We start from the raw sequence: 27,923 nt of genomic DNA, 5'->3' as shown, positions 1-27,923 counted from the left end.
TTGGCTGCGGATGGCTTGGATTCAGGAAATGGATTCAGGCTTTCCAAGTTTCGCGCGTCTTCAAAAAATCGATATATATAGCCGTACCTTATTTCTCTCGGAAAAAATGAAGGTTATATCCTCCTTTACATGTTCAAAGATAACGTTTTCCATGGGGTAAGGTGCCTACCACTAATTTCAGTAAAAACTGCGACACAAAACTTCAACACAAATTATCCCGGAAGGAATGTCAGGTTTCAGTTCTCGATCCAGCGCGTTGATTCCCGACACACGTGCGTCGGGAATCAATGCATGAACTCAGTGGATTTAAAACGCTTTAAATATAATCCTATCATTATCCTAACCGGATAGGCAATATCGGCTTTTAATTTTTTTTTCATAGTTGAAGTATTTTTTCACGGGCATTTTTGGACGCATTGCTGTAGCGCTTGTCCGACGTTTTCGAACTGAAAGAAATAACATGATTGTTAAATCTTTAACATTATTGGGAGTAAAACAGTATTATCAAAGCAATGGTTAACAAATTGATTATTTCATGCATTTAATTGAAACGCATATAAATTTGTGTATCTTTTGTTGAATTCATTAAATGTATTGCTTGGTTTAAAACACAGCTATTTAAAAATATTGGGTAAGAAAAACCCACCAAGAAGATCACATTTCGTTCCGGTTAAAAAATAACGCGTTGTGGAACACATCTCATTTTGTGTAAACTGGTAGAGGAGAACGTGAAAAATTTGAGTTTAAAAATAATTATTTGATTCCTCCAAGATAATTTCGTATTGAAAACGCCGATTTTTATTAATAACCTGGTGGAACTTCGACTAAACTAAAGAATTTTCTTTTATAATATTAGAATCTCTACAAATACAATTTTTTTTATCGACTAGAACAAGAAAAGACATATTAGTTTCATAGAGTTTTTGTGCTAAATTCTATACTGTATTTTCCACTGAGTAAAAGTGAAACTGAGAAATTCGAAAAGGTTTATCGTATAAGATACATTTCCATTACGGTTTATTTTTTTTTTAACTTTTTATCGGCGAAATGTCTATAACAGAAAAAATGTTTCCTCAATGCACTCCAAATTATACCAGATGATGTCAATACTATTGAAGTATATGTTGTCGTCTTGTAAAAGTCTTGTAAGTGCTATCAGAAAAGCTAGATAGGCCAAGCTACAGAGAGACAATTCTTTAACAAAATATCTCGAGAATTCTGTGGGTTGTCCTGGGCTGTACCCCCGCCATAGACAAAACACAATTCAAGTAGGCTTGCAACCCTCTGAAGCAAGCGCCATAAGCTATGAAAACAGGCCTTTTACACGCTCCCGTCACGCGTAGCGGCTAAGATGGCTGTTACCCGATATGGTCTAGATATGTGTTACATTTATGAGTTTCCTGTCAAGCTAATCTGTTAGCTGACATCGCCTTTTGCGGTACAGACACAACTCATCGTTTCCCGTGTGACGTATGACTGAGAGTTTTACATAAAGACGAGAAATCACAGCACGAATTTCTCAAAAACTACATTTGGCGCGTGTGAGCTATGGCCGGGATTCAATCGGGTTTACTTCGCTTCGTCTTAATAGCCAGTTTGATTAACAGAACGCTTATGTCGCCTGTAGCGACTCAACGCATTGCAGCGTTTGATGAGATAGCCAGAGTCAACGAACATTACGGTAAGGCTTTCCCGTTCTCTTCCCGTTCTCTTAAATATTCGTTCTCTTTTATGTTGAACGCCGTGAAAGTAAACGAATATTTTAGCGTAACTTATTTTTCAACGCGGTATCGCATAAAGGCTTTGAGTTTTCTGCTCTCTAGCGAAAATTATTGCCGTTTACGCAAGCCTTGTGTGTACTTATGTGATATCCTCATTATTATATGAGTTCCATTTCAGATGTTTTTACCACTTGAACCATATTTTTTACCCCAAATCACCGAGGAGCTTCAAGGCATTACTGTGGTATAGGCTCAACTCGCATTTCAACACAAATCGTCCCTTTGCTGAAGAAAAGCATTGAGCATGTGTACAGGCATATCATGTCCAAAAATATTAGTCTCATAATTTTAACCCTATAATCTAATTGATTATTCTGGATATCTGGTTAAGGGTTAGTGAGCATCGTTCGAACATACTGTAGCTATAAAAAGACTTCATTCATTGTACTGTTTCTTGATAGGTCTTTCGCGTGAAATATTTAAAATCCATTTAAATCGAAGGTTACGCCGGGAGTGTTGTCATTTATCATACATGCTTTGCATTACCTAAGACTCATTCATGCGGACAAAAGTGGTCTGTTAATTTCTTTAATTTCAGTGTACTAGACTAATACCACTAATTAAAAACAAAACAAACGTATAACAAGTCAAAATCGCTGCCTGCACAGTGAAATCATGGCCGGGAGAAACCCAAACAAGGGCTCCGGGCAAGGGTTATTCTCTTGGGAGCGATTCAATCGCCGGGAATTCTCTTTGGGATACAGATTAAATCGTGTCAAAAATGTTCGCAGGGCTTATGGTAATGACTTGGAGAGAATTGAAAGGTATCTGCGTTCAGTTCTTGTGGGGATTGAAGCCTTCAACGCTACCAAATGTGTAAACTATCATAAGTTATATCAACATTATTCCGACTGGGTTATGTTTCACCAAATATGATAAATATTACAACCGGTTCGAGACTGCACAGTGTGCGTTCAGGCAACACAAAAACATTCCACAAGAAATTCAAAATTCGATCGTCGTTTCAGCAGAAAGTATTATAGTTTTTTCTCGTTTCCGCTTGGCTAAGGAAACGACATCGACCTCAAAATAAGAGCACAGAGCTCTTATCGTGTAAGATCGTTTTCTTGGGATATCCATTAGATAAGTTAATGCTCGCTGTACAACTCTAGAATAATTTGTTGAAAGAGGTTTTCAATGTTGTCAAGTTTTTGACAAGTTTCTGTTGTGAAAACACGAATGAGAAACGCGGGGCCCCATTCCCTCCTCTTCTCACCTAACTTGCATAATTTGCTCGTAGCACCTCAGGAAGGAACACCGGCTGTTTGCAGTCTAAAGTTTAAAAAACTTGCGAAAACACACACAATGTTAGTGAGGGAGTTTGTGAGAGGAGCCCACGTACTAACGTTTAGCAGGTTTAGGCTGTACAGAGACGCCCTTCGCAAGACATGCTACTGAAACCAATCTGAAGTGTAAAGGTTGAGTGAAGAGCTTTTTAAGATTTCGACGCCTTGTCACGGACGGATTATATTAGTTTTGATTGTCTGCCTCATAACAGCTTGTTTTAGCCTTGTTTATTAATAGTTCTACCATTTAGAAATGTCATAATTTTAGCTACAAAACAGTGTACTCCTTCTGTATTAAAGTTTGAGAAGATTTCTGTAACAGAAGCGAGACTAGCGTTGATTAGCGTTGGCTGTGTACTTGAGAGGTGGAAGCACTTCAAGCTATCAAATCTAAAACATAGATTATTCAAAAAAAGAACATGTGTCTTGACTTTAAAAGAGCTTTTCGTTCATTTACTAAGCAATACTGCAGTTTAATCAATTAATCAACACCATTCCTTCGATGCTCTAGCAGACAATGACGTCATAATGACTTCCGGTCCGCGAGGCGATCTCGGTAAGCAGATTACACCTTCATAACACGCACAAGTCTTGTTTATTTATTTACAAGTGCTTTGTTTACTTTTGATATTTCATTTCAACTGGTTTTCCGCGCATTGCGGTAAGCCATTTAACAGTCGCATTTAGCGGTTTCTTTGGAGGCCGTTTATAAAGCGGCATTCTCTTTTTGCGAGGGAATAAGAACGTCTGCCAATAAATATAATTGTATTGTTTATGGACGCTTTATACACCGGCCATAACAGGAAAAGGAAAAGCCTTTTAAAACCCTCAAAGCCGGAACTAACACTACGTTTAAGTCCAGTGCGAAAGTGTTTAATAAAGACATCATTTTTACAAGAACCTGGCCTCACGAAACCACTCGGATGCAGTTATTACAACACTAACAATGCGTAGAAATTGTGTATGGAACATTTTACTTTTCACAGAAACGCCGGGTTTTTTACCGTTGTTTTTGTTATTTATTATTATTTCTTTATGTTCTTTCAGCAGCGATATTTAAAGGCCACTTGCAAGAATATACAGTGGGAATATAAAACCCCGCCAAAAATAACTCATAAATGTATAAGTTTTCTTCTTTATATGGCAGATATTTCAGCTTCATTTAAAAAAAAACTTAACGGCGCCTCGATGTAAGAAAGGATAATCACAGAAATTGATTTTACTCAAGATTGAACTGCAGGACAATCTTTGAAAAATTGCAGCAATTCACTCTATCTTATAATGGTGTTATCATTGTATTGTCAGCTTCCATCGAGGAAATTCCTCAAGTCTGATAAGTTTTATCAAAACAAAAATAACAAAAGCAGAAAGATTCCTCGCGTAACAACACTAAAATAAAATAAGTCTTTTTTCCAAAAAGCTAAATAAAATACAAGCAAAAGTAATAACAACAATGTCCGGTAGTTTGAAAAAAGACTCTTCGCTTTGTCTCAGGTCTAGATCCGACAGAGCGGGTGAAACGTTTTACAGGATTTTCGTGTAGGAAAATGTCCAACTTTTTTTCGATCACGCTTTAGCAAATTTTATCTCAAGGTCACGTTCAAGAAAATCACGCTAACCTCTTGGCCTGATGTCCATTGCGTCTGTCAACAACAGCCCTTTTTAAAATGGAATTGTTCACGAAAACTAAAATGCAAACTGAGAAACCAAACATAGTGTTTATTACATCATAATTCAAAAGTTCTGCCATGCATCTTCCACAGTGACATATTTAAAAATTGGAAGATGTTCGATAACTAAAGAGAAATTGGCAACAGCATTTGGTGATTTGAATGATTTCCAGAAATGCTTGGAACTTGACTCTATCACTTGATCGCATGATAGCACGGCCAAACGTTTAAGCTGCCAAAATTCATTTCACGATTTTTATTAATCGTGTTAACGAGAGAAAATCGGATATTTGCAACCGACATCGAGAATCAATTACAGATCTCTTTCCATCTACTTAACCCGGAAATGTGCTAAAATATTCATTGGAAAAATTTCACCACTTTCTGCACCTCATCATCATCATCATAAACTTTATTTAAGCTCGAATTTTTTTGACAAGGTAATTTTTTTTTGCCAAGCCAATATTTGATAACAAAAAATTCAAAATAGAAATTGCTATTTACTTATTTACAATTGACTTATATTAACTAACTATAAAGACTTCTGTACAAGATACATATAGACTTTTGTACAAGATACAGGGAAAGACTACTCAGTAGTAGCTTTCATTTGTTTATGCAACAGGGTTCATCTGGAGACCCAAATGTAGAATCACTTTGTAAAGCATAATAAACAAAACCACATGAAAGTACTGCTCAATAGCTTTCATTTGAATGGTATCACACTGGTGTTTCATCCCAGACGCAGAAACTAGAACCAAGTTCTTCCGCACTTGACACCGCCTCGATGTTTGATTGGCTCGTTATATTGTTATTTGTACTTTTGTGACTGGGCTGGTATGATTAGGCTTTTTCAAGGTTTTGTTTTTTTTTTTGTTATTTTTAAGAAGAAAAGAAGAAGGAGGTCGGGGTGAAAGTGAACCCTTTCTTCCTCCTCTAAAAAATTCTTGGCCCTTTGAGCCTTATACTTTTCAGCCCTATGGGAGGCCTGGCCAGCGCTGCAAAAACTCACCAATTCGTTCGGAGTTACAAGACTGGGAATTGATCTGCAGCGCTGCCTATACCCGGGATATTTTCTTAGAAAAAGCGATGGGGTAGTAACTCCTCTTGCTTTGCAAATATTCAACTGGGCATCCTCCTACCAGTGAGGATTTTGTACAAGTTTCTGTTCTAATTACAATATTTGTTTGTATATTTGGCTATAAGGGGGCATGAGGAAGACTACGAGGGAGCCTTAACCTACATAAACATTCCACTTGGGTCAGTTTATGTTCTCGTCTAAAAACGCTATTCTCCCTCAAAATTTTGAGAATATATTCACAATCAACAATCAAATCCATCGTTATAACACAAGGCATGCAAACTATTTTCGTCTACCATTATGTAGAACAAATATCCGACAATTCTCCGTATTCTTTCAAGGTCCTAAATTTTTTAATTCGCTTTCACCTGAAATTTCGGGCTCTTCACCACTGGCATCTTTTAAAAGAAAACTTAAAGCATATATTATTGATAACTATTAACTCTGTCTTCTATTAAGTCTTGTCATTACTTCAGTACATGAACCAGTCATCTGTTTTTCTTGTGAGGGAACCTAAGCTTACAAGCCCCGTGGTTTTTTATTAGGTTCCCTCGCCATTTTGTTTCTATCTTAAATAATCTTATACTGTAGTCTTGTATATTAATTATTATCTTGTATATTGATTTGTATTATCTATTTCTTCAGAATTATATTTTTTTGTTTGTGTGGCAAAATAAATAAATAAATAAATCGATGAAGAAGAGGAGCCATACATTTAGCCACTTTAGCATAAGCTAGTTGACAGTCAGACACCAATCATCCTGCACAACCGAATAAACTAATGCTTGGTTTGCCTTGTTTTGCAGCAAAGTATCAAGATGGTCGCCTGTGGCAAGTGGATATGAAAATCCCAAGAAGAAATGTAGGAGTGACAGGAGTTGATGGCTCCGCCCCCATACGAGACAGGACAAGTCTGTGGCCAGGGGGGGTTATACCGTACACCATAGCTTACAGCATCCGTAAGTATTACGTCACTTTCGCTTAACAAGCTGGGCACGTAAGCAGCATAGCAGGACTCCTTTCTTATAAGCACTGCTCATTTAACAGTTATCAATCATCAATTATGGTGACAGGAAGATTTATAATCTGTATTATAAAATAAATACCATCGGCCGTTTAAAACTCGTATTGCCAGGGATTTCAATTAAAGTCGGTTACCGGCAGTTCCCCCTCCCCCCACCCAGGGAAAAGGGGCTTTATGGTGCTCATATCTTATAGGAGTGCCCCCCGGCCTAACGGTCCCTTTTGTGACTAGCGTTGCCAATTTACACCATCGGAAACCACTTATGAAAAATGTTTTTAAAACTCCTGATTACTCTTGGCGAAAAGGTTTGCAGTCGACAGCAGAGGAAAACGTCGCTTTCCTGTATGTCTTTCACAACTGCCTAGCCTGGAAAGGTGGCGGTTTATCTCACGCAATAATAGCAAAATAATAGCGACGAAGCAGCGGAAACGAGCTTGTTTTTCAGTCTTCCGGACGCTATTATTTTGTCATCATGCGATATTTCAGCAGCGCATCCTGCTACCAAGACATGCAGCCTTTGAGTGCTTTTAATCAGATTCTTGTTTTTCCTTTTTTGGCATTTCAGCTGAAAGCAGCAAAACTCGTCAGCTTCTAAAGGATGCAATGGCAGAATGGCAAAAACACACTTGTATTAAATTTGTAGAAAGAGTAAATCAATCTGATTATGTGGAATTCTATTACGGCGAAGGGTAAGTTATAGATCGTTTTTACGTGACGTCACGGCGGCCATGTTGGTGTACCAGAACAACAGACTGACTCTCTCTGTTGGGAACTAAATTCTATTTTAATGGAAATTCTGCACAAACATTTTGTACTGTTTGGTCCACCAATATGGCCGCCTTGTCACGTGAGTGAAAACCATCTTCGCATGCGTAGCAGGCGCTTGTGTAGTTTTTGAGCGCGCGCCTTTCGCATTTTCCAAATACGCGCCAAAACTACACAGGCGCATGCTAAGCAGGCTAAAACCATCTACTCTTTGCATATTTAGTCAAAGCTTGGTTGAATAAAACTCGTTCACTGTTTTCTGTCCGTGTATCCAAGAACAGCAAGCACGTAGCTAACTTTTCTTTTCCCTGTTGGTAGATCGCCAAGAAGTGTTTTTATCTTCTAACGCTAGCTGACAACACTTTTAGTGGTGCTTCATTCATTGAATTCCCCAGTTTGCAAAAAAAAAAAAATAATAATTAAAACAGAAATCAAACTGCAGGTCATAAGAGAAGTTCAAGCATATACATGCAAACCCCATCTAGTGAAAATAATATGGTGTGGAAAGTGGGAGGAGCCAAGCCTCTTTCACCTTCGTGTTTAATGTGGAAGACTCGTGTCATTTAGTGCCTTGCGATGAAACGGCCAAGAAAATTAGGTTTATTTTCTGATAATCCATTCGCTTTACTACGCGCTAACTTGGTTTGTTCTTCTTCCATGAAGGTGCAACTCTGATGTTGGCCGAGCAGGCGGTAGACAGACCACATCCCTGGGTCGAGGCTGCGCGCATCATGGGATTGTGGTCCATGAACTGGGACATTTGATTGGTTTTTGGCACGAGCAAAACAGGCCTGACAGGGATAACTACATTGAAATCAAAGACGAAAATATTTTGCCTAGTAAGTTTCAAATCGTGAAGTGTTGCATATTCCAATAGTCAGTGAAAGAAGAAAGAAGAAAGATTGTAGAATTGGCAGTAGCTCACTAACTCAATCAATCTATCCTTCCATCCATCAATCGATCGATCGATCAATCAACCAATCAATTAGTCAGTCAGTCAGTCAGTCAGTCAGTCAGTCAGTCAATTATACAATCACCCAAAAAGAATCAGGAACGTCCGTGTGGGCTCCGTTGCCCCTTCCGCTAAACGATCGCGGGTCGTGTATGCATATTTCGAGGGAAAATAAGGAATGATTTGAAGTCTAGTGCTTGTACAATGCCTGCCTTTCGTATCCTATATTTATGATTTTTTTTTTCAGAGTTCAAGTTTGCGTTTGATAAGTACAGCAACCGAAAGATCGACAGCTTAGGTGTGCAATACGACTACTTCTCTGTTATGCACTATGGTGCAAAGGCGTTTTCTAAAAACGGTCAACCGACCATAGTGGCACGGCAGCCGAACGTCAAGACGTTTGGAAACACGCATCTGAGTGTTTTGGACATCAAACAAGCAAATCTCTTATACAAGTGCCCAGGTTTGTAAATCTTCTTTATTCATACAAATTGAATTTTATTTTCTGTCCGTAAACATTTTATATTACTTCCAGTCATGCACGAATTCGAAATTGGAAGCATAGTTTTCACATGTTACGCCCGCTAAAAAATACAGATATCATTTTTTTCCCTGAATGGATTGCTTGTTGGTTATCGTACCCAATCAAGCGAGCTACATGGCAATATTTTTTTAGATTATCTCAACAATTTCTACACAGGGGCTCCGAGCCCCCTTAACATTTCGAAAATTTAAGGTGGCTTTGAAACCGCTCAGTAGAATGTTTTAATGTTTGTTAAGACCCCCATCATTACGCAAAAAGATTACTATATAGAGAGAATAAGCCACGTCAGCACTAGCTGGTTTTCATGCTGCTCCTCTATCCAGGTCGTATTGGAATTTGGAAATGTTGGTTTTAATAAATAACGGAGGTCCGCCAGTTCGATTTGAGTTGAATGAATGAATGAATGAATGAATGAATGAAATACTTTATTAAAGTGTCTGAAGTATTTAGCTTAAAAAAAACTAATTGTGGACACTATTTACATTATTATATATCTAAGCTATTTAAAGTTAAAATATTTACACTTAAATTCTAAGAAGAAGAAAAACTGAAGAATCGTACTACATACATTAATAAATAAATAAATCAATAAATTACAATAGAATATAAAATTTTATCATAAAAGTAGGTGAAAGATAAAAATTGCAGTTAAGAGTTAAAAATTAAAAATTTAAAAATGTATATCGGCTAGCTGCATATGTCACATTGACACTCAGTTTGTATAAGACGGGTGAGGTCTTTTTTTAAAATACTGTTTTTAAAACTCGTGACATTATGTTTTTCTCTATCACTGTGGTCTAGTTTGCTCCATAGATAAGGCCCGAAATATCGTAAAGAATGTTTTCCATAATGTACTGTGCGAAAACGTGGAATATTAAAATCAGCGTTCCTCAGATTATATCGTTTCGGGGCTGTATTAAATATTTCTGTTATATAAGTGGGCACAAGTCCGTGTTTTACTTTATACATTAGAATGGCAATGTTTTGTAGACGTCTTTGGTACAGACTTGGTAGACCTGCTCTTTTCAGTAGCTCACTGTAGGTCTCCGATTGGGATTTAAAGACTGCCCTGAGTGCGCGCTCTTGAACTCTCTCCATTTTCTTCTTATCGGATGATTTGCAAAAGTGCCATACAATATCACAATATGTAAGGTGAGGCAAAATACTAGATTTGTACAGCTGTAACTTTGCAGACCATGGAATTAGATTACGTAGTCTCATTAACACCCCAACCTTACAACTCGTTTTCTTGCAAATATCACTAATGTGTTCACTAAATGTCAGTTTGTTGTCGATGGTTACACCAAGAATTTTAAGATACTCCGATGATTTGACTTCATGACCATCGAATTCCATCTTCAGTGCATATTCAGGGGTTCTCTTGGAAGGTTGTGGATCAAGGGTAAGGATCTGGTATTTCTGAGGGTTGGCTTGCAGTAGGTTCTCCTTGTACCACTGTGACACTGCCTCTGTTTCTCTCCTAAGAGTTTGGGCGGCCTTCTGTATATCATTATCATTGGCGTATATTTGGTGATCATCAGCATACATAAATAGACTAGCAGACTGCCTATGTAGCGAGAGATCATTTTGGAACAGATTCCAGAGAAGAGGCCCGAAGGAGGAGCCTTGTGGACACCCCCTTTTTTGTTCTTTCCATGCGCTGTGCGCTTCTTGTAGTTTGACTCTGTTTCTTCTACGCTCAAGAAAGGATCGCAAAAGATTTAGTGCTCTTTCAGAGAAGCCGTATGCTTTAAGTTTCTGGATCATTAGTGCAGGGTGCAATGAGTCAAAAGCTTTGCTCATATCGGTGGATAGAACAGTCACGTACTCCTTATTATCAGCAGCCATTTTCCAGTCCTCAGTTAGCCTTATCAACGTAGTTTCACAGCTATGTGTCTTTCTGTAGGCAGACATTTTCTGATATAGATGTGGATTCATGGTTTCCATGATTTGCTTGGAAAGTAATGACTCAAATACTTTATCAACAGAGTTCAGTACTGTTATAGGTCGGTAATTTCCCGGATCGGTTTTATCTCCTTTCTTGAAAACAGGAGTCCATTCTCCCATTTTCCACGTGTTAGGCCAATTTCCCTTTCTAATAATGCTGTTGTAGAGACTTGTTAGGGATGGTGCTAAACCTTTGGCAGTTAACTTTAGAATCTTCGGGGAGATTCCATCCCACCCTGTAGCTTTGTTTGATTTAAGAATTTTCAGTTCGTTTTCCACTTCACCGGAGCCAATTTCGTTAAAACCAAATTGAAGGCCTTGATAAGCTTGCCGAATGCTCTCGACACTCGGGTGTTTTTCAAAGTCTTTCTCAACTAAATGCATTACTTGTGCACCTCCAATGGCATTCGCAGCGGTTGAAAAGTAATCACCAAGCTCATCTGCCACTACTTTCTGGTTAGTTACAATTCGATCGTTAATTCTGATGGCAATTTTTGTCTCCTCTTTGGTTTTATCACTTAGAAATGGTTTGAAGGTTTTGTAGAAATCCCTCGGTTTCTTCCTCAGTTCTTCCGATTTCTGGGCCCAGTAGGCTTTAATAGCACGTCTCCTTTCTTTAGTTGCCAAATTTCGCCATTTCCTTTTCAACTCCCAGTTTTCTAGAGATCGGTTTTGGGCGAACATTTGTGCATATTTCCTTTTGTTCCTAATTGCCATTTTCCATTCTTCGGTCATATATGGTACATCTTTCTGCCTAACTCTCATCTTCTTTTTCGGCATATGCTTATCCAGTACACTTTCAAAAATAGTTTTCCATGCGTCGTATTGGTCCTCGATGGCGTCAAATGTTTCTCCAACAATCCAGGGAGCGCTAGCCAAGTCCTCATTAAGCTGATCCACATCCACGTTTTTCAGGCTTCTGAATGTGATGGTCTTTCGCCTATGCTGTAATACAGATTGCTTTAAAATACCATAAATAAGATGGTGGTCACTTATCTCTGGGTTGAAAGAACCACTAGTCCTGAAAAGGTTGGGTTTGTTGGTTAGAATAACGTCCAGCAGTGTCTCTGATGTCAGCGTAATCCTCGTAGGCTTGGTAATTAAGCACTGCATTCCATGTGAAGCACTATTGAGTTGTTAGCTTAACTTAAGGGTGTTTCTGTGGTAACCAGTAATGTCAAGAATATCAGCACATCTTCTTCACTAATGATTGGCCATTAATTCGTCTTTGATACCGTTATTGTAACTCTAACTTAAAAAGAGTGGTAGTATGCATAGATACAAATTTTGAATTCTGGTAACATGCACGTCACTGTTGGCTATCAGAAAATACCCGAATACACATAGCCAATCAAATTACCTGATATGTAATGCACCACCCCATCCCACTTTTTCAGATATGTCTACTGTAATTACCTTTGTTAAAAGTTTTGCGGTTTATATTTCTAGATTACCCAGTCTTCCCACGAGATTTTATTTGGAGAAACAGTGGACCTATGAGAAGGAATGCAATTTGTCTAAGAATTTTTCATTCCAAGTCCTTGGGCTGGAGAGACAACTATCTCTGCTACCGCAAGGACAAGAAATCTCTCTCACTCAGGTGACAGCAGGCTCAGTTTTGTGTTTGGTTCTTATCGGATCAAAGTATCAGCGGTTATCTGAAGAAAAATTTACAACATCAAACTAGGAATTCAAACAACGGGATTCAAACTACAAATCAGTTTATGTTGTCCTAACTTGACAGTTAAATGACGTGTAATATAGGAAATAAGTCTTGTTTGAACTGCGGATAGGAGTATTAAAGTAAAGAAGTGATCCTCGCAGTGAAATTGCAATTAAAGAAATTGCAAAAAAAAAAAAGCCTGAAAAAAATTCAGGGCTTCAACGGGGTTTGAACCTGTGATCTCTGTGATACCGTTGCTATGCTCTACCAACTGAGCTATGAAGGCACACATTGAGAGCAAGTTCAATTGTGAGTTCTTATTTTTCCGTGAAAGGATAGAATGATGTGTAGTATATGAAATAATTCACATTTGAGCTGCGGAAGTTGAGCCTGTATTTAGGTACAGTTAAAGACTTTTACGTTGTGCTTTATGTTTTTCATTAATTTGCAAAATTATATTTAGTATTTAATTTGTTGCATTTTGAACTTGTGTTTTCAAGCTTCTGGCACAAAGGACCCATAAGAGGTAAGAGATGCATCCAAATTAACGTGCCAACGAAACCCAATAATGAGAGCTGGGAGCGATCTTACCTGTGCTGGCCGCACGACGGAATTTACAAATTTAAATGGTTGACGCAAGCGCCACGTTATGAAGAAAGAGGCAATTGTTTGGAATGGACGGAGCCTCGTGACCCGACGTGGAGCGCCAAGACATATTACCTGTGCGCTACTAAGGATCAACAACCCATAGGTATGTGTGTGCTAACACCTAATTAAAAAAAGCATGCTGTGATTGGCTAACAGCCATGCTTGTAAAAAAAACTCAGGGAAATAAAACATTCTCCTATTAGTTACTTTCTATAATGGGAAAAGAAAAAATTGTCTTTGTTTATATTTAGCAATTTAATTGGGAGATTAAGATTTCTATCTTTTAACAAGTGAAGACGCGAGCTAAATATTTAAGTCAATAGAAACCTCATGTTCGCCGTTGAATTGTTTTCGTCTTACCAAGGGGCTAATATATTTAATCCCGCATGTGCGCTCTGAAAGAAGTCAGTCGATCGGTAATTTTTTCGATTGCGTTATTTGTTCTTCAAACAAATCTCTAGAGTGGTTTTTAATTGCTTTTCGTAAAACCAAAACCAAAAGTAATAACTCTTTCTCCAATCGTAATAGATATTTATGTCTCCTCAGGGAGAATAGGGCCTTTTTAAACGGTTTTAGTGCTCTAAAATAGCAGTTGTTATTAAAAAAGGACCATTATTTTTAGGTTTTCTACGATACAAATATAAATTTTGGCTGTTCATAAATCTGTTTGAATCCGTGACATAGTCCCTTTAACCGAGTTTGGGATCCGCACGGCAATTCTCTCCTTTTTATGGACCAGGTGCGAAGTGCCTTGGTCCTTGTGAAAAGGAAGAAAAAAGAGACCTTTAACTCACTTACGACACGGACCAAATTATCGTAGATATTAAGATGCTCAGTTATTACATATCGCGGGCCATGATTGGACAATTTGCAGTCTGTAATTAACAATTATTCAACAATAATCACTGAGCCTGAGGCGAATAATTGTTTTAGTATAATTTTCAGAGGTGAATATCAAAAACTGCAAAATAACACAGAAAACACGAAAACAACAAACACAAGTGCACGCTTGCATACGTGTAAACCAGTTAAATTCATCGACTGAAATCATAATTTACACTCAAGTTTTAGCAATTAAACGGAACAAAACAAACACTACGAAAAAGATAGATATGCCGTACCTTTGTTTAATCGTTGGTGACTTCTGAGCAGTTGTGTGAATCCTCTCGAAATTACTAGCTCCGGTGAGAAGAGAACTAAATAATGTTTTGACAGTCGATCTGACTGAGTACATGGCCGTGTGCGATGTCCAAAACCACCATGTTGACGATCAATTCTAATGCCTTGAAAACCATCTCTTGAAAATATTTTCGATCCAAAAGCCTTGATAGTTAATTTGCAAAATTTCCAACGTTTCAAATATCCAGGATTTGGAGTGGTTTCTTTTAGATGGGAGAAATTTTCATTCAGCAAATGCCGCCATGTTCACTGGCCTGGATGGCAAACGTGGCATGGCTTGGTAGCCAAACCTTCAGATGCAATATTCACCGCCTAGCGCGGTGAATATTGCGGCATAGTCCGAGCTTCTCGACCAATCAGAATTGAATTCACCTCTGGATATTATATTAAGGACAATTATGCACCGCAAATCAAACAATCACTGCGCGAGGCATCACACCGCAATATATGCTGTAATTTCCGAGTTACGTTGTGTAAATTTTGTTTCACTTTCTTCGCAGACGGCAACTGGACAAGATGGACTCCTTGGAATACATGTAGCCGGAGGTGTGGTGGTGGAATTCAAACTCGCTCTCGCACCTGTACCAATCCTCAACCGTCCAACGGAGGCGCTTACTGTGACGGCAAGTCCCTGGAACGAAGGCCGTGTAACTCACAAGAGTGTGCTGGTATGTCAAGTCAGTTTCTTAATCATGCAATCTCATCGTCAATTCTTCCTTAAGCTGAATTTCCACTTACGCGTGATTTTTTACCTGCGTTTACGTGCGTGAAAAAAAATTAATGACAATGTATGAACGCGTTGCGTACACGTTTACGCAAGTGAAAACCATCCTTAACGAACTCGGTGATTCCTTTTTCCTTGCGATTTAATAACGACAAGCGTGCTTAGTCACAACCATTTGCAGTTTTTTAAGGGATTTTGAACCAAAATTTTCGACATTTAGACACCTTAATTATTCCTTTTGAAATGCCGTTATTTTTAAAAGTCTTTGAAAAGTTCCAATCTGCACCTGGTGGAAATATTTGCAAACAAAGTCCATTTGTTATTCTCTTGTATCATCACAACAGTGTAAGGTTTCACCACTTTAATAGTTTAGATAACGATTTAAAAATTCTGTTGTTCTTTAACAGTATTGATTCATTTATCTGTAGAACTACCACCTCCTTTATCTATGATTCTATGCTAAGCCGACAGGTTACGTTTTTTACGTAATATAATTATAACATCTTTTAATACAATGTAATTAAGTAGTAACACCATGGATACATATAGGGATACTAAAATGAACTGTTGTTGTTGTTGTTGCTAAAAATAGATATTTCATTTTCTCGCTTACCGCAGAATGGCCAAGCTTCCCTGAGGACTTCAGCTTCGGTCCCAAAATCCGACCGGGCTTAAACGAGATATGTGTGCGGATATTCGAGAGACTTGACTACTTTGCTTGGAAAGATTACTTATTTTGCACTCCTGCGGACAAGAGGCAGCTTGAGATGCGCTGGTTCGACAAAATTCCGCTCAATCGTGACATGCCATGTACACGAATCTACGTGCCCGATGATACCCGTCGAAGAGGCCTGTGGGACGATAATTATCTGTGTCTTCCACGAAACTCTGGATTTCCATACAGGTAATATCTTTAAAGCGTGATCTGTTTTGTCAACCTGTTATACGGTCTTGTTTGCGTCAGAAAGTAGAGGAAGAACATGTTATCGAAACAAGGTGGTTTGGTGTACCTACCAGGGAGTTTGTGAGAAAAATTACGCTGTAAAATCAAAAACAATATAATAATAATAACTTTTTTATCGTGCCAACATTACCGTAGCTGAGAGGAAACGTCCCCTCTACTAATCGTGGACACCTCATTATAACCTAATTAATATATACGAATAACAAAATATTTGTGGACATTTACAAACCTAATTACAACAATTAACTAAGCTTAAAACTGTACAAAACGTACAAGAGACAATATTGTTAAGGCTGCAATGGAAACAGCATAGCTTGAAATAGAAACTCGCGCAAGGAATATCATTCCAAACAACTTCAAATCATTTGCATTCAAATGCAGTTCACAACCTTAAACGTTTTAAATCGCTTGATTCGCCCCTATCTCACCACGCCCCTCCCAATCTCGTAAAGTTGTTCAACCGGTTTGCCTGTCCAAATTACATTATAGAGTAATATGTAATATTCATTGTGTTTTGAGATATAAAGCGTCTTCACGTGACATCACGGTGGTAATAATAGTGTTACACTCACTCTTGTCTGAGAATATGGTCTTTTCTTGTCAATGTCAAACGTTTATCACTGTATGTGTCGATAGGTTCGTGTGGTCGTACTCGGGCAGACTTCCAAACTTACCGTGCATGAGATGGTTCGCAAAGAGAGGAAAGGACGGCTGGGACAAAACATACTTGTGCGCCAGAAATGCGTCAAGCATTACGAGTAAGTCACCACAGTAAAAAGATAGGTCCGCAGTGTGTACAAACTTAAACTGCTTTACCAATCCAACGCTGTTTCTTCAGTTGATTCGCACTTAGCTAATTGGAAGGTAGCCCGGGAGGTACCCGAAAAAGTTTTGTACGGGAAGGCTCCGCCCCGAGCTCTTTCCCCTTACCCTTTTATATACCATTTTTTCCAGAAATTGTACCCCTTTCGAATACCTTTTAATGAAAAAGGTACCCCTTTCATATACCTGAAAGTCATGGTATAGACTTAAAACATGACGTTTTCTTGTCATTTTCAAGTAACGCTTTATAAATCGAAATAATACAGCGATAAATTGCATCTGTTCGAAATATTTAAATTAAAGGCCGTTTTAAAAACCTAAATGACCTTTCCCTTTCGTTGACTAAACTTGTAAAATCCCTACCCTTTTATATACCTGAGGTACCCCTTTCGAGCGGAGCCTCCCCGTATAGCCCATTATATGGAGTACCACCACCCCCACCCCCCCCGGGGGGGGGGGGCAGGTAGTCGATCGGCCTTATTCCCGGGCGACGGATTAGGCTAATGTCTGATATTTCAGGCAGAAGTGGACAAACACTGGTGTTGAAGTCACCTAACTTTTTCTTAATGACTAGCATGTTCCAGTTTGTGTACAACATTGAAAAGGGAGAGGGGGGACGGTTGACAATCTACATCGGATTTGAAATGGAAAAATAGAAATACTAAAATTAGCACTCATTCCCACCAACTGTCTCAACTACTTTTGGCGCCCATTGCAGGTTTGTCGTTAGGGTTGTATTTGCAATATTTGTTCATATACATACCCCCAAAACAACTTAACCTGTTGCTTTAAAGATACCCAAACAGTTTGTTCTCACCTAACTGATCCGCTGTTCCACCCACAGCACAGGTAGACCAAGCAATAAATGGTGGTTGGTCGTCCTGGACGTCATGGAACAGTTGTGATAAGACCTGCGGCAATGGTACTCAGCACAGGATAAGACGCTGTGATAGTCCCAGGCCACGCAACGGAGGGTTACCATGCCAGGGGAACGAGTTGGACGAGAGGAGGTGTAATGAGATCAAATGCCCTGCCTGTACGTATTTAATAAATTTTCAATGACTTTTTTATGCCATTTTTATGCCCTTCTTTGCCGTCGAAGCAGGTCCAGTTTTCATATTGTAATTTGACTGGTACGGTGGCCTAATGGTTAGTGCGTCGGACACTGGTTTGAGCGGTCCGGGTTCGAGTGCTAAGACATTTAACTCTTACGCTACCTTTCTCCACCAAGATCAGAGGGAAAAATAGGTGCCGGCGAATTGATACGGAAACGTGACGAAATCCTGTGTTAAACCTGCGATTGACGAGCATCCCGTCAAGGGATAGCACCTATACCTCTAATGACGTCGGGCTACCGAAACTGGAGTTAAAGTGACAGCACCAATCCCTCGAATTGGAGTGGCTTTAAAGGGACTATGTCTTGGGGAATTCGCATATTTTTGTTCTAAACTGTTCTGCAACAAGTGGTAGGCAAATTTACCCACACAAAAAATATCTTTGAACATTTTAAGGAAGATATAACCTTTATTTTGGGATAGAAATCAAACTTCGGCTAGAAATATCGATATTTTTAAAGGCGTTCTTTTAAAGGTGCGCGGAAACAACTTGAAAAAGTTGGTTAACTTTTTCAAATTGCAATCCATTTCCATCCGTACCATCCGCAGCCAAACGCGCTTTTAAACAGTGACATAGTCCGTTTAAATCTCACCATGTTGTTCTCTGACGTTTTTCGCTTTTCACTGGAGAATTTCCTCAAGTGATTTATGTCTTTTTTGTTGTTCTCTATTCACAGCTTGTAGCAGTACGTACGAAGCGCCTACTGGTAGATTTACCTCTCCTAACTTTCCAAAACGTTATCCTAACGCCATGGACTGTGAGTGGACCATCCGAGTGTCTCATGGACAAAGAGTTGTTCTTAGGTTCTTATTTTTAAATATTGAAGGTGGGTCACATATTTTACAGTATCCATTTGATCAGATAAAAACTCGTAGGGAGGTATCGTGTTATGGCTAGGCCAGGTGGGCAACGGCACAGGGCAAAGAGCAGAGGATATGATACTGTTTGGTTATATCTATTTAACAAATGGTAAACGTCATAGCGTGCACTATTGAGTTACAGATGCACGCGGGAGGTTGCTAAGCACGAAAGATGCGTAAGAGTCGCCCGAGGCGATAGCCGAGGGCGACTCTAGCTTCTTGAGTGCTTAGCAAACCTCCCAAGTGCATCTGTAACTCAATAGTGCACGCTATGACGTTTACCATTTGTTTTATAGCACAACTTTTAGGATATTTATTAAAGTTTCTTTGTGTAAAAGTGCGCGCGCTTATTTGAAAAATTGCGTGTAGTGCTCGCGTAAACGCTGACGAAAACCTAAAAGAAAAAAACAAACAAAACAAAGTTTTGAATTATTTCAAACTTGCATTATACCTCAAAGTCTTTCAGCATTATGGAGAAATGGTTTTTCTTATGTTTAGCTTTTTAAATTCACAGGAAAATCGAGAAAACTCGTAAAGTAGTGGCACTTTCTTATGTCATGTCGCAACAGATCAGCGCGCGCGCACAGGTTGAAGCATACGTCAGCGTGCACCCATGGGCAAATAGTAGACGCTAAATTAACCAATCAGAACGCGCGCTTTACTTTAGTTGTGCTATAAAAGGTTATTAAGTCTGTAAATGACACACTAGTTTGTGATCATTGATGTAAAACTATTTGGCAGTATTTTCCTACAAGGTGGTTTAAAGTGTAACGTCTTTTGATGAAATCCTAGGGTGTGGCCATTTAATGGGCAGCGGTGGTACTTTGTGGAACCTTTGGCGGTGTTGTGTTCCCAGATCACAAAGCGGCCATTTTCAGATCCTAAAAGCTTAAGAAAACTAAAGGGAGAGCCCCCGGTCATGTAGTACTGTTCATTATGTTGTGAAAGGAGGTTTTAGCTTTGAAGCATGTAGATCAGACCTTGTTGTGTGACCATTCAAATCAAAGCTATCCAGCAATATTGTCATACCATACAATTTGTTTCATCCCTTTTTGGTCTTGCAGGCTCCGCCCCACTGTGTAACTATGACTTTGTAGCGGTGTATGATGGCCAAACTGACTCGTCCCGTCGTATCGGCAAGTTCTGTGGCACTGTTATCCCGCCTGTTCTCCAATCCAGCTCCAACATCCTGCTTGTTAAGTTCCACTCAAATAGAAACAGAGGTTATTATGGGTTCAATGCTAGATGGGACTCGAAGGCCGTGACGGTCAGAACAACTGCTCGGCCTTCAGGTGAGATTAAAATAAAAGACCCGACACGATTAGGTAAATTAACTAACGTAAGGTAAAATTAGCTGGAAGTATAAGGGCCTGTTTACATGAAGAAAAAGCGTCCCTAGTATGAGGGTTGCTCCTAATACCGAGCAACCCGAGTCCAGAGAGCTTTTCATATATTTCTTTATAAATAGCTACGAACTATGTTTTATAAGAAATCACAAAGTTGGCCGGGGGAGAGACCATTCACTTAGAAGGCAGGGTGGCCATAAGGGGCGAGCCATCTTTTTCCATGTAAATACTTTGGCTACTTTTAATTTGTCTACCAGGGCCAAGTCCTGACGTCCAAAACATGCTTTGAACCGGGTTAGGATCGGCTGGCAGGGACAGCTTTTCTCGTATAAATGCTCCGTAAAAGATTGCTCGGGGGAGAAGGTACCCCTCCCCCACCAGGGACAATTGTTCTTCGTATAATCAGGCTTTAATTTGAGCTTTTACCTTAATAAAGATTAATACTTTTAACGACAATTAAATTGAATGGAATGATAAAGAATACGAGTTATGAGCCAAGCACAATGCACATAATTTACTGTCTAACTACATACTTGCCTCCCGACCGACCGACTGTCTGTCTGTCTGTCTGTCTGACTGACTGTCTTTCTGTCTGTCTGTCTGACTGACTACTGACTGACTGACTGACTGACCAACTTACTGACTGACTGACTGACTGACTGACTGACTAGCTGGCTGACTGACTGACTGACCGACCGACCGACCGACCTTAAGGAATCATACATTGGTCTCGACCATTTCTCTATTTCTTAAGTTCAACTCTATTTAATATTTATTTTTTTCAATTATCATTTTTTATGTATAATATAATGAGGGCTACTAGTTTCTCAGTTTTTAACTGTAAAGTGTTTTTACCCTCGTTAAATAAAGTTATTATTATTATTATTATTATTATTATTATTATTATTATTATTATTATTATTATTATTATTATTACTGTCTGTCTGACTGACTGTCTGTCTGTCTGACTGACTGACTGACCAACTTGCTGACTGACTGACTGACAAGCTGGCTTACTGACTGACTGGCTGACTATCTGTCTGTCTGACTGACTGGAACAAACAACGAGCGAATAAACGAACGAACGAATGAATGAATAAAAGAATGAATGGAATAAAGGTAGAACTGGACGGCAGATATACGGATTGAGCGAAAAAATGAATTTGACTTTACCATATGCTAACAAAGCTTATCCTTCTAGAGTGCGGACGGCAGATTACGGAACCGAATGGAACACTGTCTAGTCCCGGGTATCCAGGCAACTACCCTGCTAATGCCGACTGCATCTGGGTGATAACTGCTCCCAGCGGACACTACATTGAACTGAAGTTTAAAAGATTTGACATATACAAGGTCGGTAGAGGATGCCGTTACGATTACGTGGAGATAAGAGATGGTAACTCCAGGGATTCGCCATCTTTAGGAAGACACTGCGGAAGGACAGGTAAATAAAATAGATTATAACATAGCTGGCAGAGTTGCGCATACAAATTCAGAATACGTAAGCGTGCACGATAATCCAATAATGTACGCTGATAGCGAGAGCAAATCGCTTCGCCAGAATTTTTTCTCGCACAAGTTGTTGGCGCGGTTTTGATGTAAATTTCCACTGGCAATGTTACAAAATAATTAGTTCATGCTTTCAGTTGTGCACTATCGACCTATAATGCACTTGGGAAGTTTGGAGAGCACTAAAGAAGCTAGAGTTGATCTTACGCTTCTTTTGTGTTCTCCAAACTTCCCAAGTGCACCATAACTAGATCGTGCGCGCTAAAGCATGAAGTAATTTTTAAACAGTGATGAAAGTTAAGCGGGGACGGTGGTGGGGAAGGGAGAGTATGGTTCACCCATAAAAGGGCCTATACTCGGGATGGGTTATTTTCGGAACTTTACGTTAGGAAGACATATACGAGCGTTTTATTCCTTAAGTTCACTTATGTCCAGGATTGAACGCAGGTATTGTTTAATGAGTACTTCATGTTTGACTGTGTTATTTGACATTTCCATATTACTTCATATTTGACAAAATTTGGTGTGTTTTGGTGAATTTTTATTAATAAGGACACTTTGTGATGCCTGTCATGAGGAACGTGCATCTCATTAGCGTTCAATCCTGGACATATCTACTTAAGTTGGTCTTTTTTTCGTGCTGACTCGATTTCCATTTTCAGTTGATGAAAAGTTCCAAACGGTGTCCAATCACGCTCGAATCCGTTTGCACTCGGACGCCTCTCTGGAGAGGCGTGGATTTGTTCTCACGTGGAGGAGTATCCCACGTGTCATTACTACACAGGAGCCAACTACCAGACGTAAGTCATTGTGATATTATATGTTATTTTGAAGACTATTGAACTCGTTCCCAGAGCCTTCGTTTCTACTAGTCAGCAACTTGCTGCTGACCAGTAGGATTAAAGGCTCTTGTATTCCATTTGATGGTATTAAATCACCTTGTAAAATTGCAAGATTCGGAAAAACATCCGATGAAAGGCATTCCGTAGTCCTCAGAATTCACATTTATCATCTTCTCATTTACTAAACTAGCCCTTATTTGTCGTCACACAGAACGTTTTGTTGGATAGATCGGTCTCTCTAGGATATGCTAAAACAATAAGTCGGCACGCCCTCGGTTTCAATCGACTTGTGAAAGTTGACTCGGGACTTCGACTTCGCCAACTTTAAGACGACAGAAACCATGGAATAAGTCTGCGCGGCAGGCGTTCAAAGGGAAAGGAAAAAGGGAACGCCTGGGACGCAGTCTAAGAGCCAATCCAAAATTAAGAATCTTGTTATGTTTGTCCCATTCACGTCCCCAGAGCCGCTTGTCCCTCTTAGCCAGAAGAGCCTAGGGCATAAGAATCAAATGGCGCTGGGGACACATGATTTGATTGGCTAGATCTTTTCAAATTCTCTTTGTTGAAAATCTATCCAATACAGTCATGTGTCCGCAGAGCCACTTGTTCCTCCTGCACCAGGCTCTGCCGGCTAAGAGAAACAAGCGGCTGTGGGGATGAGGATATGTCTGTCATAACTGAAGAAACTAACATCCTGGTCCATTGTCTCTAGCTGTGTGTCCCCGTGGGTGGGTGTCTCACGTGATGGAAGGCACAGGCACAGTGTATTGTTACCTGGTGAGAATGAACACACACACGTGGTACATGGCAAGAGATGACTGCTTGAACTCTGACTCCGACCTGCTGAGCATCACGGACGCCAAAGAACAAGAGTTTGTTACCAAGCATCTGCTGGCCGAGTCATTCATGTGGATTGGGTACAATGATTTAGAAAGAGAAGGAAAATGGGCCTGGAGCGACAGGTACTGTCAAGTCTCAAGCAATAGGTCTTATCTCGGTTTTCGACGCCATCTTGACGAGTAGGCAAACCGGGTAGAAATTACAGTGTTTGTATGGGAATCCGACGGCAAATATCTTCTACAAAAGTTGAATTCTGGACAATTTAGGCAAAACTAGACAAAACTTTTTTTGCCTACTCGTCAAAATGACGTCGAAAACTGTGATAAGGCCCATTTGTCTTCAGCTCAAAGGACGTCTGTAATTGACTGAGTTTCTACTAAGTGTATAGCTTGTGCAAGAGTAGCTTCATTTCTGGGGAGGCGGGAGGGTCAAAATTTACGCGCGCGAAAACTTAGGGAGCAACGCGGCTCTTGCACTCTCAGATAGGAAACCACTGCAACTTAGGCTGATTAGTACAGCAACTCATGCTTTTCTTTACAGTTATTTTGAATAAGGTTTTTAAAAAGACGTGTAAAAAATTGTACGCATTAATAAACCTTTAAACCCTATGCGGTTAACTAATACCTATAGGTACATGTAGTGTTGCGTACGCTACTTTAAAGACAGCTTTATACCAGTAACAAAAAAAACTCAATTGTTCCTCCGTAGAACGCACCAAAACTTTAAGAATTGGGCAACAGGCGACCCTAATAATGGAGGTACATACAGGAAAAAAGACGAAGACTGTGCTGTGCTGAAATCAGACGGTAAATGGAATGATTATCCTTGTAACACGCGCTTCAAGTACATCTGCAAGGCTAGAGCAAGTAAGTTACAGTTCACCTAACGCTGCTTCACTTATTTGTATAAATTGAACCATTCCGCTTTGTTTGTTTGTCGCTTTGGAGAGATCGGATGGGCCCTTTGCAGCTTGCAGCTTTTGTCACATGGTACAAAACTGATCCGCCATGCTGGACTGGGGCAAGCTCCGCTCTGGGACATTCAAAATAAAAGAAAATTCAAGCATGACCGGTTGAAGTCGCTTTGCTTGAATATCCCAAAGCGTTGATTGCCCTCCAGCAAGGTGTTATTTTGTACCATGTGATCGTTAGCTGCAAAGGACCCATTGCATTACGGAACGGTCCAGATAAGCACCAAATACTCCAACTTTTCAACCTCCCCAAAACATAGCATTTCGAACATCGTCAAATACAGTCGACGCTCTCTTAACGGATTGCGACTTATACTTTTTCTTTGGTTTTAAGCTCATGTAAGCGGAAGAAGCACCCGAAAGAAAATGCTATAGAAACCTCCGTATCTTGTTTTTATCAATCAACTTCACATCGCCGTTCGTCACAATGATTTTACAGTACAATATTTCAGTGTTTGTTTTGTCGTCATCCACGTCCGTCCGGTTATTGTTAGCTGGGCAAGCTCCCGTAAGCGGCTGTCTATCCTCTACACCCCTAATGGCAGCTTACGAGAAAGGTTCTCGTAAGCGGCCAGCTCCAGTTACGGACACTTTTTTTGCGTCCCGAGGGGTCCGCTTACGACAGCTTCGACTGTATATACCCAGTTGAAGAAACGTTGACCCTGCGAAAAAACATAAAACAAGAACGATATGATCCAATAGTATTCTGGGTAGTCAGCATTGGTTAGGTTAGTAATATATCTTTAATTGATTTTCAAAATATTTCTTTATTTTAGAGTCTTAAGTAAGAGGAAGATTTAAGCAACCTCTCAGTATCATTTTTATTTCGTCACAGACAAGGATTATTTTTCCGATTTCCCGGTAAAGGGGTTAATAGAGAAGGAGTTTGATCAATGATTGGGCATTTGTTTTATACAATTACTGTAAAGAGAATCGATAAAGTGTTATAGTATTGACCCATCAAAGTATAAGATCTGAAAACCATTATCAGCCACCTTAGGGCCTGATTACATGAGCCGGGCTGGCTCGGTTTGCCGAGATCTCGGCACGTCTGTTAAACGCAACAAAAATCAACTTCGCGATTACATGACAACCGGTCCAGCCCGGTTAGCCGAGATCTCGGTATCGCGATGCCGGGATCTCGGCTAGCCGGGCTGAAAATTTTCCATGTAATCGTGTTAACCGGGCCAGCCCGGCTAAGCGGGCCAGCATTAAATTTCTCTTACGAGCACAATATCCGACGAAAACAATTAATGCTACTCCTTCTAAATAGGATGTAGAGGTAACGTAACCCATCCAGCTGCATAAGAACAAAAAATTAACCACCAAATTGCCGGGAAAAGGTGATTAAGATCATTCGTGCTCTGATCATTCATGCTAAAACCGGGCTGAAAGTCATCTCGGCAAACCAGGCCAGCCCGGCTAACCGGGCTCATGTAATACCGGGCTGAAAGTCATCTCGGCAAACCGAGCCAGCCCGGCTAACCGGGCCAGCCCGCCTCATGTAATCAGGCCCTTAATTCAATGTCGCAATGAACAATATTAATTCTTTTATCATTTCATTTTACAGGTCGTCTATCAGTTGAAGGATTGCACACCTCGGGCGGATAAAGCATAGAACTTAGCATTAGTTTATTTAAGCAATAGACCACGCATTAACGGTTTGTCGCTTCAAAAGACCACGTGGAATACTTAAATACATAAAAAGTTTGTCAATGACGAGGCGTAGTCGAGTGATTTCCAAGCTATTCGAGGAACCTTTTAACACACCAAGTGGTTTTTTGATCCGACAACCGACAAAAGTGGGCCATTGCTTTTATGGAATACCAAAAAATATCCATGTGGTAAATCGTGGACTGATCGGAGTAGTGAAGGATGTTCAGTTATTGTATTATATCATTCTAACCTGTAAAAAATATTGTTAGAATGTTGTTTCGGTTTAAGTCAAATATATATAAACACTGTTGTACGAAATATCATCTATTCAGCTCAGTACCCCTACAGGGATCAACTCGAAAGTTCTCTATACTTTAAGTAACGAAAAACAGTGGACAAGTATAAGAGAATAAAGGGCTTGATCAAACGAGGTGTTTTGACAAGGAAGCAAATAGGGAATTATAGAAAATGCGAGAAAACGACAAGCAGACGTTTCGTGCTGAGATCAAATGAAGTATTTTATCAACTTCTTGTCTTTCCTCTCAATGACTAAATTTCTTTGTTGTCTAGATTAGCTATTCTTTATAAAACCGAGTACACCAAACTATAGTGGTAGTCACAGAGGCAAGAAGTTTTATTATTTAGTCGATGGAACACTTCTCTTTGCTCTTCCGGTTGGCTGAGAGAAACAGAAACAATTTATTTTTAATATAAGTAAGTTTTTTTTAACTAGAGTGTGTTGTGCGAATAAGTGGAACGAAAATAAATATTTATCTGGCGTATTTTAATACAACTTGATTCTTCTTTGACAATACAATTATTATTACAGTCGACTCTCTCTAAGGGGGGCATTCTTTTGGGATCAATCTGCAATAAGAATAATTGGAATAATGCAAATTAGTGTTCGTTTTGCTGCTCTTCCTATTCCGAAATACTTGGATTTCCATACCGGCTATTCTGCTCCCAGCAGCAGAATAGCCGGAATATATTCCGGAATATATTCTTATTCCAGAATATTCCCAAACGAACGCGCCCTAAAATGGACCAGACAGTGTCGGGTCTGGCTCCAATTGCCCGTCTCAGAGAGGTGTTCTTCTTAAGTTTAGTTACAGTAAAGTGACTGAAAAAACTACAGGGAGGGAACCAACACTAGGTACTATAAAATGTTTTTTCCTTAAGCTGAAATGTTGTCTCGTTTTGGGAAACGTTTCGGGAATACCCCTAGCCTGTTCCAGACTCGATTTGTGGAGTAGAGCGAAAAAAGAACCTTTTTCGCCCCTTGAGGGTACTTGAACGTCCTCTCTTGCCGTTTTCCCATTGCTGCTAACTGATGGAAAATGAAACTCACTCTCAGTGAATAGGTACAAGTCACAACATGCAAGATGGAAATAAGTTCTTACCACGATTTTCGACGCCATCTTGACGGGTAGGAAACAAGGTTTAGGAAATCTGACGGCAAATAACTTAATTGCCCAATCCATTCACTTGTCTATAGTTAGTTCTGCAAATTGACGCGGTTCGCGGGAAAAATTATAGCCATATGTATTGGAAATTAAAAACGAAACTGAACGCTTTCTAGTCCATGAGCCAGAGCCCCAAAATTGGGTTGTCGGTATCATCCGGGGGAATAAGGTTCTTTACTGCAGAGTTAGAAAATGCCTGATAGCAAGCAATCAGTGGTAGTTTCTGCTAACAACAAAGGTTTTCGTAACATCATAACCTCCTTTGTGTTAC

General features: G+C 39.7%; 1 protein-coding gene across 1 annotated transcript; it reads left to right on the top strand.

The window, feature by feature from the left end:
• The first annotated feature begins 1,447 nt into the window (after positions 1-1,447).
• On the top strand, positions 1,448-27,367 carry LOC144652507 (bone morphogenetic protein 1-like). The gene is made up of 18 exons (XM_078512529.1): positions 1,448-1,681; positions 6,625-6,777; positions 7,408-7,531; positions 8,271-8,446; positions 8,807-9,022; positions 12,500-12,650; positions 13,214-13,464; positions 15,041-15,208; positions 15,883-16,168; positions 16,865-16,986; positions 17,895-18,086; positions 18,843-18,992; positions 20,091-20,318; positions 21,574-21,816; positions 22,544-22,681; positions 23,436-23,685; positions 24,272-24,429; positions 26,104-27,367. Exons 1-18 carry the CDS (start codon positions 1,549-1,551, stop codon positions 26,142-26,144), a joined length of 3,180 nt encoding a protein of 1,059 aa, XP_078368655.1. The 5' UTR covers positions 1,448-1,548; the 3' UTR covers positions 26,145-27,367.
• The last annotated feature ends 556 nt before the right edge of the window (positions 27,368-27,923 follow it).

This window comes from Oculina patagonica, chromosome 4, assembly GCF_052425735.1.
Source record: "Oculina patagonica isolate OP01 chromosome 4, crgOcupat, whole genome shotgun sequence".
NCBI lineage: Eukaryota > Metazoa > Cnidaria > Anthozoa > Scleractinia > Oculinidae > Oculina > Oculina patagonica.
The sequence above is the reverse complement of the archived record's forward strand: the minus strand, read 5'-3'. Positions and strand labels throughout refer to the sequence as shown.